At 37.7% G+C, this 20,446-nt stretch overlaps 2 protein-coding genes across 5 annotated transcripts in view; both read left to right on the top strand.

The window, feature by feature from the left end:
* LOC132179328 (uncharacterized) overlaps positions 1-8,681 on the top strand; it is a 19,898-nt gene extending 11,217 nt beyond the window's left edge. For both annotated transcript variants that reach the window (XM_059592032.1, XM_059592033.1), the window contains exons 6-10: positions 1,730-1,771; positions 5,682-6,023; positions 6,211-6,253; positions 8,191-8,268; positions 8,357-8,681. In XM_059592032.1, coding sequence (XP_059448015.1) covers positions 1,730-1,771; positions 5,682-6,023; positions 6,211-6,253; positions 8,191-8,268; positions 8,357-8,420 — 569 coding nt within the window. In that variant the 3' untranslated portion in view covers positions 8,421-8,681. The remainder of the gene's footprint in view (positions 1-1,729; positions 1,772-5,681; positions 6,024-6,210; positions 6,254-8,190; positions 8,269-8,356) is intronic.
* Positions 8,682-13,280: 4,599 nt separating this feature from the next.
* On the top strand, positions 13,281-19,052 carry LOC132178307 (uncharacterized). 3 transcript variants are annotated; one of them, XM_059590752.1, is made up of 7 exons: positions 13,281-13,415; positions 13,631-13,657; positions 13,815-13,937; positions 15,341-15,587; positions 15,914-15,991; positions 16,463-16,549; positions 17,325-19,052. In XM_059590752.1, the coding sequence occupies exons 1-7, from the start codon at positions 13,360-13,362 to the stop codon at positions 18,816-18,818; spliced, it is 2,112 nt and encodes a 703-aa protein (XP_059446735.1). In that variant the 5' UTR covers positions 13,281-13,359; the 3' UTR covers positions 18,819-19,052. The 3 variants fall into 3 exon arrangements, with proteins under 3 accessions (XP_059446735.1, XP_059446736.1, XP_059446737.1); XM_059590753.1 differs by having other exon boundaries at positions 17,328-19,052; XM_059590754.1 differs by lacking the exons at positions 13,281-13,415; positions 13,631-13,657 and having other exon boundaries at positions 13,862-13,937; positions 15,463-15,587.
* Positions 19,053-20,446: the final 1,394 nt, after the last annotated feature.

Below are 20,446 nucleotides of genomic sequence, written 5' to 3' on the forward strand. Positions count from 1 at the left end.
CAAGGATCCCTTTCGTCTGCCCATAAGTCGAAACTGCGGCTTCTAGCAAACCCACCTGTGCCACGTCCCATTTCTGCGGCCCCCTCTTCCTCCTTCTATAGGTCATCAGGTTCTTGTCTTCACCATTAGGCTGGGTCTTCTTCGCCGCAGGACTGACGACCTTTAAATCGCTGGTTCTCGTCCCGGCCAGGAAAACTCCCGCATCTCGTACAGATATGCCGCTAACCTCCCTGAGATTCCTTACGGTTTCTGACCCAGTCCCCCCTTCCCCCAAAGCTTCTCCTACGACCAGCGGCGCACTCACCAGAGTAGCCGAGAATTTCCTAGGGGCCTCCGTAGAACCCAAAACTGCAGGGAAACTAAACACTCGTGGTCCAGTTTTGAGTGGGCTAGAGCTAGAACCCGCGCCTGAGCCCACGCTGCCTTTGGGTTTAAACACCATTTTCTTTTTAACCTTCAACCTACTAATGGGCTTCCATATTCTTTCTCCCGGCCCAATTTTCATATTTCTGCCATACTCTTTCCATCTTCTTTCTTAGCTGCCGGCCCAAGCCCACTGAAGCACATCTGATTTAAAACCTTATCAATCCTTGTCATCCCCACGTCACATTCCTTCTTCAGACACTTCAACAGTTCTTTCACGTTGAGGAGCTCGATGCCTACCTCAGAGTAGGTCTGCTCCGCATGGTGCCCCATCCCCTTCCATCCCTTCATGCGCTCAGGACCTGACAACAACTCCACCTGCTCCGCTGACATTACTGTAACGTTCGCAGGCGCTGAAGACGAGGATCCCACGCAAACTCCATCCTTCGTAGCAGTCAGACCATTCTTTACCGGATTATGCACAGACTTCGCCGGCCTGAAAATCTTCGTCGGCACCCCCCCAACGCCTCCCTGAGTCATCACCACCTCTTGGGTCTTCTTCAGGCCAACCACGTTCTTGCCATAGTTCTGAAAATAATGTCGCCGATCCTGGGCATGGCCGAAAGTGCACTCATCCTGGGATTCCTTTGACTGCAATCTTACTGTCTCTGCATAGCTTCTCTTCTTCTTGTCCTCGTTATCTCCCTTTCCTCCCCTAAACTCTCTGTACTCTGTGAACACACGGTTTCCCCCGAGAGCTACATTAGCCATTTTCATTTCCTTGGTAAAGCGATCCCACCCAAACCCACGGCGTCCTTCAGGAATGATAATCGAGCCACATCTGCTTCTACCCTCAAATTCCTCCACTGTCAAAAAGCAGCCGTGCCTATTTGAACTCTTTTGGGCAATTATTCTAGGATATCCAGCCCTGGATTGATCCCAAAATACAACAGAGTTGTCCACAGCCACCAATTCATCCACTATACGCACCAACCAAGCTAGTTTATCTTTTTTTAAGAAAATGGACCTTTTAAATCTTTTGCTTCTCTCAAAAATCCTCACCCCTGATGCCCCTACCTTGATCAACACCTCAAATTCCTTAGACTCCACTGTCCATCTCCTCGGCCCCGCCATGGCACTGCCTCCAGCTATCGCCAACCACAACACACGCGCCCCCATGCGCCGACACTGCACTCAGCACTCAGCACTCAACTCTCACTCACTCAGCAGTCTCTAACAGAGATACACTCATAGAAAGGTACCCAGGACTCCTGAGTACCTATAAAATATGATTTGAACTTTCTGCAAGGAATCTGATTATGTTGGTTATATTGCATTGCTTATTGGTAGAACTTCTGTTCTGCAGATGTGTATCATGAAAAGCGTGAGGTCTTTGAGCGTGAGGCAGGTCAGTGTTTAACTAAGTACTCTTTACTCCCTCTCTCTCTTGCTTGCTAGCAATATTCACTCTCTGTTAGTAGAGTGCCCATGTGTGTTTGTGTTGGTGTGTATATCAGTATGTTGTGTTGTCAAGATAATTCCCACAGATGCAAGCATATTTTAGCTACCTGATGCATTCAAGAATGCTTTCAACACCAATATGTTTGTGCAAGCGCGCATGTTTGTGTGTGTGTGCACATATTTGTCTTCATATAGAATGTTTAGCTACCTTATGCATTCAAGAAGATTTTTTATTTCAATGTTGGTTTCACTAAAAGCTAGCCCCGTCCCCCAAAGAGATTGATTGGTGTCATTAATTTACCCATATTTCCTCCATATTCTCCTACAAATTCAATAGATCAACTATTATATTTGTGGGGTTTACCATTGACTTATGTATGGTCCACGTAAGTACACAAATCTAATGGTTGATTTGTAAGATGAGATGGAGAAAAATGTGAAAAATATTGATACCAATCATTTCTTCCCTCCAAAAGGATCTTACATATTATAGGAGTGTTCTTTTAATGAGTCAATCTATGTACTCAAGTGACTTTTTTTTTTTAATTAATTTTATTTATTTTTTATTTTTGCCTTAGTTGGGTTGTTTTTGAATAAATCCATTTCTATTTGTAACTGAAGGGTTGCAACATGAAGACTTCCCAGGAGGTTAATATCTCCAGGGGTATTACAAATTTGGGTTGTTTGGTTTTGTAATTGGCAAATGTTTGGTCTTGGGCCTTGTTTACTTCAATCTTGTTTGATTTAGTTTTGAGTCTTGATTAGTTATTAGAGATAGCTGTGTCCTTTTCTGAATACCATTCTCTTTTTTCTCCGTGTTTTGCATTGTGATTCATCCATATAAGCATGTCTTGTAAAGGACATAGATTAAGAGCTTCAATTGATGGAATTCTTAACTTTTTATGCATTTTCCAAACTGTGGGACTCGGGTAAAATCAATTCTAGGTGGAGACTCCTTTAAAATCCTTCTGGGCAACTATTATAATGTCTCGTCGTCTTGAGATTTGAAGGTATTAAAGACACTTCTACTTTTTTCCCCATCTGATTTCCAGATATAAACTGCCAAATTACTTGCACCCAACTCCCATCCATCCTTAAAATTCATATTTTGAAAAACCCCTATTATGCGCACCAGAATACACCAAACTCAGAAATTTAATGGTGTTCAACCGCGCACTTATAGAGAAATGGTTGTGGCGCTATGGGTTTGAGAGAGATGCTTGGTGGAGAGTGGCGGTAGATTCGAAGTATGGTAGCTTTTGGGGCGGGTGGTGCTCTCTTGAGCCTGGAGGAGCTCATGGGGTGGGGTTGTGGAAGAATATCAGGAAAGGGTGGGAGACCTTTAAAGGCTGTACTAGATATGTGGTGGGGGATGGAATGAGGATTAGCTTTTGGCATGACTTGTGGTGTGGAGATTCGGTTCTCAAGGTAGCCTTTCCAGTTTTATATGGAATTGCTTGTGAGAAGAATGCTTCAATTGCGGCTAATATGGAGATGTTGGGAGGTTCAAATCAGTGGAATGTGAGTTTCACCACAGAGGCACATGATTGGGAGTTGGAAGTCTTTGCGTCCTTTCTACAGGTGTTGCATTCAGTCAGAGTGAGACAAGGGTGTGAAGATAGATTGTGGTGGACTTCTTCCAAAAGAGGTCTATTCAAGGTTAAGGCCCTCTTTTATTCTTTGGCTTGCAATGAGGGTAGAAGTTTCCCTTGGAAGAGTGTGTGGCGGACGCAGGCTCCTCCGAGAGCGGCTTTTTTTGTTTGGTCAGCGGCTCTAGGCAAAATTCTGACATTGGATAATCTCAAGAAGCATCACGTCATTTTGATAAACAGGTGTTGCATGTGCAAGAGGAGTGAGGAGACGGTGGATCATCTCCTTCTTCATTGTGAGGTTGCTTCTACTCTGTGGCACGCCATCTTTAGTCGGTTTGGGATGGCCTGGGTGATGCCTAGACGGGTATTTGATCTTTTAGCCTGCTGGTGGTCTTCTGGGAGACAGAGGAGTGCTGTGGTGTGGAAGATGGTGCCTACGTGTCTGTTTTAGTGTTTATGGCAGGAAAGAAACAATAGGTGCTTTGAGAACTTGGAGAGGTCTTTGGAGGACATTTTATCCTCTTGTTTTCACACTTTGTATCTTTGGATTGTGGCACATCTGTTTCCGTTGTCGATTAGTTATGATGATTTCTTTGCTCGCTTTTCTTTTTCTAGTTAGGTGATCCTTTGTATACTCCCTGTGTACCTTGGGGTGCCTTACGCTTTTAATAAGACTAGTTATTATTTATCAAAAAAAAATACACCAAACTCAGAAAAGAAGCTGCTGTTTATTGTTTTCTGGATACTGTTCATACATATAACGACATGAGCAATTCTATATACTACCAACCTAAACCATTTCCAGCTTGCATTGATCCTCATTAATCATATTGCAAAATATACATACAAGCCCACTATGAAATAAGATGAAAGTTGTTAAAACAGCCCCTGCTAAATAGTTCATATGTGCTCTTCATGCCAGAGCAACTCCCATGGTTCCAAGTTGTTGTTTTAGTTCGATCTTACCGTCCTTGATCTAAAACTAGTCTTCTTAATCGGAAGCCCAAATGTCTAATGCCAATCTTAAACTCTAAATTTGAGGTTTTCCTACAGTACTACCTATTTGTATGATATGTATATTAGGAATCTGAACATGGGAAAAGCACACCCACTATTTAATAACATCAAATACCTTTAGATTAGCTCTTACAAGGTAATTTTCATAGCCCTGGAGCAGTGGTCCTGATTTTTAGTTTTCTTGTTCTAGTTTGATTTTGAGCTCCTAAACTTCAAATTTAAGGTTCTTCCGACAACACCTACTTGTTTGATTATCTTTTTTAGACGTGGATATGTAATGCGTTATTTTTATTTTGGAGAAACTTCACAAAACTCCTCTCAACTTCCACGCGTACTTCTCCGAGGTTCAAAAACTCTCAATTAAGGTATCGAACTTTCAATTTCTTTCAATTACCCTCTCTCGTTACAATTTTCCGTTAAATACCCATATATTTTTTTAATAAAAAATTGTAAAGTTCAGGCTTTTTTTAAAAAAAAAAAAAAAAAAAAAAAAAAACATGTTTGCAATATTTTCGCAACATCTTTGTAATCTTGTTTTATAAAAAAATATAAAAAATAAAAAATAAAAAATGGTATTTTGGGCATTTTGACAAAAATTAACAAAAAATCCTAACCGAAAGGGTTAATTGAAAGAAATTGAAATTTCAATATCCTAATTGAGAGATTTTAAACTTTGGGGGATTAGTGTCAAAATGAGTGAAAATTCATGGGTGTTTTTTGAAGTTTCCCCTTTTATTTGTTTATTTATGTACATGGAATCAAACTTGAAACTCTGCAATCATAGTGTCAATCAAACCGATTTTTAGATTTCTTGTACTAGTTTGATTTTGAGCTCTTAAATTTTGTACTAGCCTTAAACTTTAGCCCACCTCTATTGTTTTTATTTTTATTTTTTATTTTATAAGTAATGTTGTATATACCAAAAGCGTAGCGGGGTGCAACCCTAGTACACTAGGAAAGTATTGATTGTTGGAAGCTCCTAAACTTCAAATTCGACAGTACCTACTTTTTGATCATCTTTTTGTAGACTTGGATATGTAATGCGTTCTTTTTATTTATTTATGAACATATAATCAAACTTGAAACTCTGCATTCACAGTGTCATTGTTTTATCTCTTTTGTTTTACATATGATTCTTTTCAGAGAAGAGTCCCTTTCTCTTCTTTAATCCCACTTTGATGTTAGTTTTTGCAGAAGGGTGTGTACTCATAGATAGCACTTTTCTTTTTTTTGGTTCTTCTTTTTCAGAAGGTTATGAGAGATTAGCTAAGGCGAGATGGGAGGGCACATCAATAAGTGCAGGTCAGGGAAATTCTAATTATTCCAACATAGGGAGGGGCTTACTCTCTGATGTAACAGATCCTAGAGTATCCTCTACAGTGCTCCCTGATCCTGTTGTGGATATTTCGAATCCAAATGCATCTACTGCTGAAACATCTAGCAACGATGCTGATGCTTTTGATATGTTTGCGGATGATGATGAGCATGCTACTGCTAAACCATCTTTTGATGGAAGTAATGTGGTTTCTGGACCTAATTCTGATGCAGTCAGCCAACCATCAGCAGACGCCCTAAACACTGATTCAGACAGTAAGCTACTATTTGATTGTTTGTGAGATTTTCAGAAGATTGGCACACTACCTATTAAAATGAAAAGTTTGTTATACATTAAATACTGCTAAACCATCTTGGAGCTAGATAATTTGCATATGAAATAGCAATTACTTTGTGGCTTGACATGGTTTTTCTTTCGTGCTTCTCATTGCTTGGTCTGCAGGTAGAGATTTGCACAATGATTATGTGTATGACGAGTCAACTGGGTACTCTCTCTCTCTCTCTTTCTCTCTCCCTGTACACATACACAGACGTGGGAACATTTTTGTCTTAAGATACATCTTGATATGTCATGAGAGTTTAATTTCATGGATGTGGTTATCACTTTTTTGTTTGTTTGTTTGTTGTTTTTGTTTTTTTTTTTTTCCTTTTTTGGGTCGTTGGATTTATGTAATAATACAATGGAATATCCAATCTTCTTTGGTTATAATGAAAGACACATTCTCTTTGGAAAGGGCTGGTGGGTTTCATTTAAGGGTTCAAATATGCAGATACCCTTTTGCAAAGTGAAATTATCACCATCTTCTGGGTTGCAAATTTTTAAGCGTAACCTATTTTTTTTTGCCTTTGAGCTTGGCTTTGTCTTTTTAGTGTTGAGCTTGAGCTCCGTTGAGTTCGGATTGGGCTTGAATAAAAATGCTTTAGCATAGATTGTGGAACTTTGCCGAGCTTGAGCTCAATTCAATTTCTCATTTAAGTGGCGGAGCCCAACTTGAGGTCAAGTTCAAGCATACTTTTTGATTTATCTGATTCCCCTAACTATAAGAGGACAGAAGAAAAGAAGGAACCAATCAATCTTCTTGTTAAATTCTAAGTGAAAAAATATATATAAAAAGCGTTACATACTTTCATAACAAATCAACATAGATGGTTATAGTGGAGGGAACCAAAAGAATGAGGGAAAATGAGGTCTTTGGAAAGACAATTTTCTGGAAGAATGTGATCTGATGGGTGAAGGTGACTAATGTGGATTATGGATACCCATTAGAAACATAATCTTATAAATTAATTTGACTTATGAGTCTATGAGCTTGACCCCCTTTAAGTTGCAGTTTGCGTTCAATGTCTGGCTTGTTTATTATGCCAGCCTGCATAATTTTCTCTTTTTGAAACATATAATGGAGCAAGCCGCTTATCCCAGCCCAATCAGCTTGCGAGGACGTCGCAAGTTTGCAGCCTTGCTACCTGCTTTTGTCATTGCGCATGAAGAGAACAACTTTTCATTAGGTTTACTATATTCTTACCTGGTTTTAAATGCATGGAATTTCAAATGCAAACCATTAACAATACCATATAACGGGTGAAGTTAACAACAGAAAACTGGTTGATTGACCCTTTCTCTTTCACTTATGAAGAGACCATAATCATATTGCTTCTTCACTTTTCATTAATAGTAATGGGTCCATATGATTTGTGACTCACTTGCACTTATGGTTTTGCTGGTATATTTTTAGATCTGTGGGTTTGTTCTCTTAACAGCATCAAGTGTGGGAATTGTAAATGTATTTTTTTTTTTTTTTGACAGAACTAACATTTTTTTCATAAAAAAAAAAAAAAACGTTGTGAATTGTTAGTTCTGTCAAATTGTTACAGTTATATTTAGAGGGGTACTTTTGTACTCCTTTTTGTAGACTGTTCTGAACAATCTGTATACTTGCTTTTATTCTCTGAGAATGTGAGGATGTTTTCTTAGTTAGAAGCAGGTGTGCCATGTGTGTGCATGTGTACATTTACTCTTCATTAGTAGAAGATGGCCAATAGAATTCGTTCTTATTTGGATCATGGTTTGTCAACATCTTCTTAGCGGTTGTGGGTTTGGTCTGTTGAAAGTGGTGAAGATAAGACATTATGATTCTCGTGAGTCTTTAGTAATAATGTCTCAAATAACAAGGATATGAGCAGCTGTTGCTGTTCTCTGTATAGGCATATGGTCTTTGTATATATCAATTAGCAGGGCATTCTATACTGAATAAGTTGTACTTGCTTCCATGTCCTTATGATTAGTGCATGCATATTCCCTCGTGAGTCTCCATGTTTTTCTAACTGTATCCAGCAATTATTTTATTTGCTTTTTTTGTACCTTTTTGTTATCTGAATTGATTTTGCTTTCTGTAATTGAATCTTGGCTATTTTGATCCTTTAGGTACTACTATAGCAGCAGTTTAGGGTATTATTATGACCCATCTACAGCACTTTTTTGCTCTGCAGCATCTGGGCAATGGTAATGTACATTCCTACTTGTTTACTTTTCCTAAATGGTTTGCTAGTGATTGCCCTCAACTTAAAAAACTTCCTTATTTTATATATAGGTATTCATATAATGAGGAGACTGGCACATATGATGTTCACCAGGTTGTATCCAATGGGAACTGAAGGAGAGAGTTTTACTGCTCTGCTTGAGGGCTTTGTACAGTTCATGGAATATAGAGTTGAAATCTGTGACATTGGATAATCAGATAGATTTTACATGAGATCCCTTGTTTTCTTCAAATGGAAATCTAACCTTAGTTCTGGATTTTCTGGGTGTACTGTTGTAGTTTAGGTTCTTGGGAGGCATTGAAAAAGATTTTCATTTCACATCTAATTTATCTAAAGATTATATATCTTGATTGATCCAATACCATCTCTGAGGAATGTTCTTGTCTTGTTTGTATGCTGTTGTTGAGTTTATTTACTTCGTCGGCGTCTATCCTGATTTTCTCATTCATGGTCAAATAGGTGGATGGCCCGAAACTAGGGTAAAGTTTGAAAAATAATATGCATGTCTTTTCTTGTTGAACTTTTGCAGCCCCTCTAATCGCAGCACATGATGGTGTTTGTTTTAAAGTCAGTACGTCAAATGGTGTATATGATGTTATATTATTTAAATTTTGGGTTAAATACTCCAAAACTCCCTGGGGTTTCTCAACTTTATTTTTTTCCCCCTGGGGTTTCATTTTTATCACAGGAGGTCCCTGTGGTTTTGATAAGTGATCAAATTAGTCCATCCGTTAGTTGACCGTTAGGACTGACACGTGGACCAATCAAACGTCGACATGTGGCACATATATTAATTTTAAAAAAAAAATTAAAAAAAAAATGTTTTTTTTTTAAAAAAAAAAATAAAAAAAGAAGAAAAAACGGACGAAACTGGGGTGGCTCCTTGGCAATTTGGGGGTGGGTTACCCCTTTGGCCATGGTAGCTGTGCCACCCCCCATCCGCCTGATGGTACAGCCTCGGTTCAAGCAGGCTCTAAACCACCCCTGCGTACCGGGTGGCTCTACACCCCCACGGAGCCCTTTGGGGTGGTTTCAAAACACCCCCACCGGTGGTTGTGAGCCTCGCCACCACCAACAGGGTTGGGTGGTTTCTGCCACCCCTTAAGGCTCCTACATGGGGTGGCTCTGAGAGACCGAGTCGCTTCACCGCGGGACCTCGCCTGACCAATTCACGGGCATTCTCGTGTGTAGATGAATTCGGGACTTGGGTTCGTGAAGCCACATCTTCTCTGGCCATTCTGGCAATCCCCACACCTCCACGAAGCCCATCCTTGGGTAGTACGCGGTTTCTGGGCCACACCCAAGGGAATCGCTATCAGACAACAAAACCGGGAGTGGCGTTCTGGCCAGACTTTGGGCCCAAGGGGTGGCCAAGCCACCCCCCCCGAAGGGTGGTCGCACACCCCCCATCCACCAGATGGGGTGGCCAGCCACCCCCATGTGGCCAAAGGGGTGTAGCCTCTTACACCCCAAAATGCTAAAGCAAGAGCCACCCCCCCCGCTCTCGCTTTAATACATTTTTTTTAATTTAAAAAAAAAATTAAAAAAAATTAATATATGTGCCACGTGTCGATGTCTGATTGGTTTACGTGTCAGTCCTAACGGTCAACTAACGGATAGACTAATTTGGTCACTTATCAAAACCACAGGGACCTCCTGTGATAAAAATGAAACCCCAGGGGAGAAAAAATTAAGTTGAGAAACCCCAGGGGGTTTTGGAGTATTTAGCCCTTAAATTTTTTGAAAGAATTGTTGACGTTGATTTTATATACACCGTTAAATGGACTGGTCTTAAATCTTGATCATAAAGAATATCCTAGCAATTTCACTGTAGTATTTAACAACTTGGTCATTCGTGTGAAGAAGAAGGGATCTGGTACAACGCTCCCTTTTGTGGCTATTGGCTAATGGATTCGTCGTGCAATTGTGGGCTGGGTCTGTCGGCTTACCGTTGGACCTTCGAGCTCGAACTGGTTTTATTGGAGCACAAGGCCCAACTGCCCAAAGGTGGTCATGTATCGAAGGCTCCTTCACAATGGGTTAGCACAGTGGATTGATTTGGCTATGAGTGTAAGAAAGACTATAAAATATTTAGGAGAAACTTCACTTTGAACCCGTAAGCTACCACTTATTTTGACATGCTACTCTCAAACTTCAAAACTTCTCACTTTGGACTCTTGAACTTTCAATTTCTATTACTTTGAACCCTCCTGTCAATTTTTTGCCGTTAAAACTCTTAAAAAGACAAAATTACCTTTCAATTTTCTTTTTATTAAAAAAGAACAAATTGAAAAAACAAAAAAAGAAAATAAATAAAAATAAAAAGATTGAAAAAAAAAAAAAAAGGTTACAAGGTGGCCCAACTGTGGGTCACCTTGTGATTTTTTTTAATAATTTATTTTTTAATTTTTAATTTGAAATTAAGGGTAAATTTGGAATTTATAAAAAAAATTGGGAGTATAAACGTCATTGTCTAAGTTTTAATGTTTAAAATCTAACGGAGGGGTCCAAAAGTGATAGAAATTGAAAGTTCATGAGTCAAAAGTGAAAGGTTTTGAAGTTTGAGTGGGGCATGTCAAAAGAGGTGGTAGTTCGGGGGTCCAAAGTAAAGTTTTCCCAATATTTAAGAGCGAAAGTTCATATTCTCCTTAAATTATCATTCAACAATGTTTTCGTTTTAAGGATTAAATATTTTATTAGTACTTGGGTTTGTAGTTTTTTATTTTTTCTCACCTAGGGTTTCAAAATAGTCGCAAATGGTACATAATTTATGGAAAAAGACTAACTTAATATCTCTATTAGGTTCCATTAGCCTAAACTAACAGAATGCACTTGTCGTCACAGAGAAATGCCACGTGTCCTAAAAAAATAATAAAATAACAATAATAATAATAATAATAATAATAATAATAATAAAAGGAAAAATTAAAGCTATCGCATACAGAAGCTATAGCGGGTTAGTGATGTCGCTTAAGAAGCTTCTGATTGTGATAACTGGCGTTGTCAATGATAACTGAAAAAATGCCCCTATAGATTTCTCAAATAAGATAAAATATTCTTATAAATTCAAAAAAAAAAAAAAATTCATTATTTTTTTAAAACGAAAATTTTATTTAAAAAACGATTTTTTTTTTTTTTGAAAAAAAGAAATTGAAATGGAAATGTTTATTTATTTATTTATTTATTTTGAAACGGAATTTTTTATTAAAAAAAAACAAACGATTTCTTTTTTAAAATTATTTTTTTAAAAAACGAAAATTTTTTAATTTTTTTTAAACAGAAATTTCTATTTTAAAAACAAATTATAAAACAAAAAATAAAAATAAAAAATAAAAACGAAAATTTTCAATTTTTATAAAAAAAAAATGATTTTTATTTTTAATTTTCTTATAAAAAGGAATTTTTTTATTTTTAAATTTGGCCAGATTTTATATTTTCTACTTTAGTTTTAGGTTTTTTCTAGAAGTTTTAGTATTTTTGTTTTTATTTTACTAGGGATAGTTTCATCATTAGGGGAGATATTGACAAATTTTGGTAGTTTAGAGAGAACATTGTCAATTTGATGGTAGTTTGAGAGGGGTATGTAGACTTTACCTATAAAAAAACTAAACCTTAAAAAAAACAAAAAATAAAAAAAATAAAAAATAAAAAATTCATGGGGTGGCCGGCCACCCCATTTTGGCCAATGGGCCACCCCCATTTTGGTCATTGAGGGTGGCCGAACCACACCCAAGGCCCTTGGGAGGTGGCCGAGCCACCGCCAATGGCCAAAAGGAGGTGGCTCAATGGCCAAAAAGGGGGTGGCCACCGGCCTAGGGTGGTCAAAGCCACCCCATTGCCAAAATGGGGATGGCGGGCCACCCCCTTTTTGGCCATTGAGGGTGGCCGAACCACCCACAAGGCCTTGGTGGTGGCTCGGCCACCCCTTGGCCTAAGCCACCCCTCTTTTGGCCATTTGGTGTGACCGAACCACTCCCAAGGCTCTTGAAGACGGTTTGGCCACCCCTAGACCAACCTTGGGGTGGCTCATAACCCAAAATGGGATGCCCAGCCACCCCTGTTGGCCAAAATGGGGTACTCGGCCACCCCATTAATTTTTCATTTTTTTTTAGGTTTAATTTTTTTATTCTTATTTTATTAATTATTATTTTTACTATTATTTTAATTTTAATTTTTAGGACACGTGGTATTTTTATATGGTGACACGTGTGACAGAGTATAACAGAACTTAATGCATATACTAAGTTGGTCTTTTCCCGTAAATCAGATATCATTTGTGACTATTTTAGAACCTTAGGTGGGAAAAAATAAAAAACTGCAAACCTAGGCCGTTTCTTTAAACTTTTAATTTAGACAATGTCCTCGAAACTACCAAAACATTGGTCCTTCAAGGCAAGCAAAAAGACAAAAAAAGGCCATAAATTTTTGTCAATAAGACAAATACCTCTATAAATTCGAAAAATAAAAACAAAAATTTCAATTTTTTTCCTTTAAGAAAAACTATTTTTTTTAAAAAAAAAATTTCCACTCAATTTTTTTCACAATTTTTAGTTTTCGTTTTTTTTTTTAAAAATAATTTATTTTAATTTTATTAAAAATATTTTTGTCATTAATAGAATATTGTCCTGGTTAAATGTTTGAGAGTATGGACTTTCCCTTAACCCAATGAGTAGCTTAATCGGCTGTGAATCACGTTTCAAGAAGCGGAGGTCACTACTTCGAATCCCCATCCCCTTTTCCTTGGGTGGACATTTCAAAAAAAAAAAAAAAAAAAAAAATTATCTGAACCTCACGCGTGGTACGTGCATTAGGGCCCAAATGCTTCGAGTTCAAGCAGACCGTGCATCTCAAGTGGCCCACACCTTGGAACTTGGGTCCCACTTATATCGAAATGTATCATCATAGAACGTTAATAGCGACTGCTTGACTTTCCTCTTTAAACTGCTTTTACTTTTTTTTCCTCTCATTGTCCTCTCTCTCTCTCTCTGTCTTCCATCTTCACCTGCGTTAACGTTGGAGATTCAAGTTACCAGATTCAACGTTGAACTTCAACATGAGTGTAGTGGGCATCCTCAAATTTGCGCTGAAATTCCTTGACGTTCTTGCATGGTATGCATTCTTCTCATGACCAAGCGATCAAAAAGAAGAATTAATTTCCATGTATCAAAATGTTTGAAATTTCACATTCATTTCTTTCACATATGTTTTGTTTCTATGATAATCAAGATATATAGTAGAGTTCTAGCTTAGAAAGTGTGGGATCATGAAGAAGAAGTTGTGGGTGTCTAAGTATTCTCTGCCTTTTGTTTGTGCTTTGCTTGCAGGCCTCTCTTTGCTTTGGGGTATCCTCTGTAAGTCTCTCTCTCTCTCTCTCTCTCTCTCTCTCTCTCACTCTGCTTTGGGGTATTCTCTGCCTTTTGTTGATAATGTAAAGCTCTTTGTTCATCGATGTTATTTTACTTTTTGGTGAATGAAGATGATAATTTAAACTACATATTTCATAAACAGATGTGCTTCGATCCGGGCAATTGAAACCAATTCAAATTGGGAGACTCAGAAGTTGGTCACATATTGGATTTCCTTCTCGTTGGTTTCACTCTTTGAGCATTCTTTCTTGAACCTCCTTCAATGGTAATTAACTGTATTACCCTTCATTCTTGTTTTTGGTTTGTTTGTTTGTTTGTTGTTGTTGTTGTTAGTTTTTTTTTTTTTTTTTGTGGAGCTTGGGTGTAAATTTATTCAATTTTGCTCTTCATTTTCTTGTCAATACTGTCTCTGGAGATTTTGAGAGTTTGCTTGCTTATCACTTCATGTAATCCTTGGAAAGCATGATTGGAAGGAAAGCAAAAAAATGCTAAGATATTCTTTTGTCTTAGAGCTTAAGAAAGGAAGAAAGGCAGCCACTATTTACCAAAAGAAAAAAGAAAAGAAAAGAAAGGCAGCCAATTTTTAAGTACTTGCAAACTGATCGGTAGTAACAGTAAAAAAATTTAAGAACTAGTGAAAGTAAACATGGGATATCACTAATTACTCTGAATAATCAAAAATCACTGTAGTGTATATGAGGTGAATTCAGAGCTTGAAATTTTGCCAAATCAGCTTGCCAAAAAGTGATTCACAATTATTTGCAGCCAGAGGTTAAATTGTCTGAATATTCTTTGATCAAATCCAAAGAAGTCTTTACACATTTTTCAGATGCTAAGTAACACACAACACACATACATTTGGCATTGTCTGAATTATGTTTCCCAAACTTGAAGAGTTTTATTTAAGTGGATGTATATAGAAGTAAAGCCAATTATCTGTAGGACACTTACGCGACAGATAAGAACTTATCGCCTATCGGTTAACTAAGGAAAAGAGATTGAAATTGCAAATGGGAGAACCTTTAGGAGACTTTTCATTGATAATGATCCCAGTGCATGGTCATTACATAAATAGTGGGACTTTCATCATTGCATAAACAGCGACGCTTGAGTTCACTTGTGTCCAGTGCTCTTTTAGATACTAGTGAGGTAATGCAACAATATTTACTTCAAAATTGTGCATATAATGAGGGTGTTATGCATTATTATTTTCAAGAAATTCATGTACACTTATTCGTTCTTTATTTTTTTTTGTCTGGTTATGATTTTGGGATATGCCCAAGCAAAACTCAAACATAGAATAATAGATGCTCAGTAGCAACTTGAGACACATATAGCTATGTCCCCATGTCAAATTTCTTGAAAATTATGGGATAGATGCATGATACCTGGTCCTGTCCACAAGTATTAGAGTGAAGCGAAAATTTGTGAAATTAGATGTCCTTTTCATGTTCATGGGTACCAGTTAAAGCTCACTAAAATATAGGCTGGAGGTTGGGCTTCATGAATTTCAGAATTCTTTCCCAATGTGTTTAGCCTGCTCTACTAAATCATACTTTTTTTAGTGGTTGGCTTGACTAGATTTTTGGAATTTTCTTTGTCTTTTTGCAAATACATGTGTATGATATGTCCTGTTCATATTTTGCATTTATCATTTTTAATTGTCAGGATACAGTTCTGGCCTCATATTAAGTTAATGATCATCTGCATGCTGGTTATACCTTACTTTGATGGTTCTTTTTACGTCTATAATCACCTTGTTCGTCCGTACCTCTCTATCAACCCCCAAGTTATTGTTGATGCATTCAATAAGTTGATGGTGCTCTTACACAAGAGAGATCACTTTCTAGCTGAGGCAGAGAAATATATCAAAGAGAATGGACCTGAAGCTCTCGAGAAACTCATTGCTAACGAGGTATGGACTACATGGTAATTAGGTCTGTCACAGTGGTAGAGGCCAGATAAGAGTGTGCTGTATCAAACTTTTATATAATCTTTTTAGTATGAACTCAGTTTTCTGCATTAGATATGTTGGAATAAACATTCAAATATAAAAGTATTCATAATTGGATGGCATAGGACTGATACACAAATCTAATTATTATTTTTTTTTCTTCCTATTGTAGTTATAATTTATTTTTTTAGGATCTCATTGCTTGTCAGACAATGACTAACGAGAATTTCTCTCTCTACAATTTGCATTTGTCTTTGACTTTCTTTTTTTTTTTTTTTTTTTTTCAGCTGAAGACCAGAAAGCCTAACGTTGACGTGGAAGAGATCAAAGCTATTGAAGCAACAGAGAAGAAAGAAGTGGAGCGGGTAAAGCTTTTAATGTCGCTGATGCAACAAGTACATTAACTATGATTACTAGTCTGATGAGTGCCATCCCAAAGAATGGGAAAAATATTAGCAATAGACTGATGCTATATACCACGTTTAATTTTTATCCAACAACTATCCTGGCCACAATGTTGATGTGGCTGTCCCAACCAACTCTTGGATATATATATATATATATTTTTACCGAATGCCTGATCAAAGGATTGGTTAGGACTGGCTCGTCAGCATTATGAGATAATTATGGGATCAAAATGTGGTTTCCAACATTACTCTTAGCAATAAAATGTTGACTATTTCAGCAATCCTTGATGGAGTTTCTGTTTTCCTAAATAAATTGATATTTTCTTATTGAAGAAGAAAAAGATGTGAAGAATGTTCTTATGAGAAGTACAATATTCTATTGCCTTAATTTCTTAAGAGCTGATCTCCACTTTTTTTCTCTTGATGCAGTCACACAGCAAAGTACCTGATACTGTGCAGAAAGATAATGAAGCATTGATAGTAATAGAGAAGAAGGAAGTGCCTGAAGCCAAAGGGGTAGGGTTTCTTTTTATATTTAAGTGGACGTTTATTTTTTCAGCTTCATGGAAATTTCTTGTGGAAAACCCAATATTTTTGATAAGGGTACTAAAATAAGTATATTCATGGTGATAGGTCTTTGAATGCTTACAAGTTGTGGGTTAATGACATGGATTTGAGCGGTTAACAATTTGGAGCATGCTTGGACTGTATAGGAAACTAGGAGGTCACCTGTTCTTTTTCCTTTTTATTTTTGGTTAAGTCATTAGGGAGGTGGCAATGAACATAACTAACTGAAAATTGGCATGACATATCCGCGGAGCTTCACATGTGAACCTAGTCAATGTTTAGACCATTAATGGCGTAAAATCATAGTTTTGTTAAGAGCAATGCCCCAAAGGAATGACCTTTTGTATCATTGGTTGGCAATGAGTTGCCAAAGGAATGACCTTTTGTATCATTGGATGGTAATGAGTTGTCATCACTATCTGCAATTGAATCGTCCATGTTTATGTGTTTTGTTTTTTTGTTTTTTTTTTTTATAAGTAATCGAAATTCATTAAATTGCAAGAGGGTGCATCCAAGTGCATAGGAAGTATACAGGAGAAACACTTAATCAAAAAATGTTTATTTTTTAATTAGAGATCTCTATAATGTTAATTGTGGATCATATTTGTTGTTGCTTCTGTCTTGTGTTCTTTTTGGCAGTGGGATTTCTTTTGCTTTTTCAACAAAAATAGGGTGGAAATAACAAAACAACAATTTTGCTTCTAATCCGTTTTTAGTGTTTTAGCAGATGGTTGTAGCAGAGCCTAGCCTCCATCAGACTCATAACAAAACATCAACCACTATAGAGATTAAAGGACCAGATGTGGCAGTTGCGGCAGCCATAGAACTTCCTGATATACACATGTCTAAGGATGTCCAGAAAGAGTGGACTTGTGCTATATGTGAGTTTACCACTAAAAGCGAAATAACCTTGAATATACACCTTGAAACGAAGAAACACAAGGCTAATTTTGAGGCTTTGAAAGCAAAGAACCAGCCAAACATTGCCCCAGCTTCAACTGCAAAGAAAACTTGTCAGCCAATTGAGAAGCCACAAAAGATAGAATCCACCAATGGATTGAAAGGAAGCACTATTACAAATCATGAGGAAAAAGAACACGGCCAGCCGAAGAGTGTCTCGTCTTCAACTGCAAGGGAATCTGATCAGCCCACAAAAGTGGTGCCACATCTGGTTGTAGCAGAGCCTAGCCTCCATCAGACTGATAACAAAACATCAACCACTATGGAGATTAAAGGACCAGATGTAGCAGTTGCAGCAGCCGTAGAACTTCCTGATATACACATGTCTAAGGAAGTCCAGAAAGAGTGGACTTGTGCTATATGTCAGCTTACCACTAACAGCGAAAAAACGTTGAATATACATCTTGAAGGGAAGAAACACAAGGCTAATTTTGAGGCTTTGAAAGCAAAGAGCCAGCCAAACATTGCCCCTGCTTCAACTGCAAAGAAAACTTGTCTGCCAACTGAGAAGTCACAAAAGATAGAATCTACCGATGGATTGAAAGGAAGCACTATTACAAATCATGAAGGAAAAGAACAAGGCCAGCCAAAGAGTGTCTCGTCTTCAACTGCAAGGGAATCCGATCAACCCACAAAAGTGGTGCCACATCTGGTTGTAGCAGAGCCTAGCCTCCATCAGATTGATAACAAAACACCAACTACCATAGAGATTAAAGGACCAAATGTGGCAGTTGCAGCAGCCATAGAACTTCCTGATATACACATGTCTAAGGAAGTCCAAAAAGAGTGGACTTGTGCTATATGTCAGTTTACCACTAAAAGCGAAAAAACCTTGAATATACATCTTGAAGGGAAGAAACACAAGGCCAATTTTGAGGCTTTGAAAGCAAAGAACCAGCCAAACATTGCCCCAGCTTCAACTGCAAAGAAAAATTGTCAGCCAACTGAGAAGCCACAAAAGATAGAATCCACCAATGGATTGAAAGGAAGCACTATTACAAACCATGAGGGAAAAAAACAAGGCCAGCCAAAGAGTGTCTCGTCTTCAACTGCAAAGGAATCTGATCTGCCCGCAAAAGTGGTGCCAGAAAAGAATGCGAAGAATGAAGCTATTGATGTGAAGAATTCCACTTTCAGGTGCAACATCTGTAATATAAGCTGCACTGCAGAGGTCAACTTTGCTTCTCACCTTAATGGGAAAAAACACTTGGCTCGGGTTAAAGTTACTAATGGATGTGGTGATGGTAGGGCAGCCTGAGCCATGTTGGTGATTCATTTCACCTGATAGAGAAAAGCCATTGTGGTTGTTGCAGTAAATATGATGAACATAAAGGCACCGGATTGAAAATCTATGGTGTGTTTGTTTTATTCTTGAATTTTAGGTGATTGCACCAGCTAAAGTTGAAACATAGCTGATAAACTTCATTTTGGAGTATATTGAATTGAAAATATACGGAATATATTTTCCATATATTTCATAATTACGTTGATATTGAATATTCTCTATTTATGGGCTGATTGTAATCAAATTAAGGGAATTTGATTATTATACTTGTATTTAAACATTACTCTATAAATAGAGATCTTTATATTGTAGACAAAAAAAAAGTTAATAAGCACAATGTAGCCCTTAGGAGTATTCCTAGTGGTGGACGTAGGTGTCTAACACCGAACCACCCGTAAAGTTCTTTGTGTTTATTTTCTATATTGCTTCCGCTATTATTTCTGCATCATCATTATTTCAGTATGGTATAAAAGCTATTTCAACATGGTATCAGAGCCACTTTCCTGTGGCCTTTAACGTCATTGACTTTTTCGGGTGTTCTCTCCAACAATCTCATTGTTCCGCTACATCCACTTGCCACGCTTCTCCATGTGTCACCACACACGCCATGCGCCGGTCAGGTTCGGTGCGCCGATCTGATAACCACCCAAGTGGGCTCCTTTTCTTTTATATTTTTGGCTCAAGTCAGCCATTTTTATGTTTTGGCCCTAGTCGGCCTTTTTGAAGTTTTGGCTCATTGTCAACTCTGGCCCGTTGTCGGCCCCTTTTGGATTTTGGCCCATCGTCGGTTCCTTTTGAAGTTTAGCTTATTGTTAGTCCTAGACCATTGTCGGCCTCTTTTGGAGTTTGGCCCGTTGTCTGCCCTTTTGAATTTGCATTCACCAGCTACCTGCCGCCGTCGCCAGTCTCTATCTTCTCCAGCAGTCGCAACCATCTACGGCTTGTTTCCGGCCTCCGCCACGACCATCATCATTGTTTCAGATTTTAAGCTCAAGGTTCTAAAATATTCCACCTTGAGTTTGAGGAGGGATGTTAGAATATACGGAAAATATAATATATTTTTCATATATTCCATAATTACGTTGATATTGAATATTCTCTATTTATGGGCTGATTGTAATCAAATTAAGGGGATTTGATTATTATACTTGTATTTAAGCATTATTCTATAAATAGAGATATTTATATTGTAGACAAAAAAAAAGTTAATGAGCACAATGTAGCCCTTAGGGGTATTCCTAGTGGTAGACGTAGGTGCCTAACACCGAACCACCCGTAAAGTTCTTTGTGTTTATTTTTTATATTGCTTCCGCTATTATTTCTGCATCATCATTATTTCAACATGATATCAAAGCTGTTTCAACAGCATCAATACACCAATACTTTCATCTTGAATTGTCTGTTAATATTTAGCCTGGAACTAAAAGTTGTGGACTCTATTTCGAGTCCCATAAAAATGTTTTTTGATAATGCAGCAGATGTTTCCTTAATACATATTGGCAAGGTATCTAATGGAAATAAGCGCATGGAAGTAAAATATCTTGTCTGTAAAAGAGAAATGTGATGAACATAAGGTTTCAATTGAGTACATCAGTATTGTA

This window comes from Corylus avellana, chromosome ca4 (genome assembly GCF_901000735.1).
Source record: "Corylus avellana chromosome ca4, CavTom2PMs-1.0".
NCBI classification, from domain to species: Eukaryota; Viridiplantae; Streptophyta; class Magnoliopsida; order Fagales; family Betulaceae; genus Corylus; species Corylus avellana.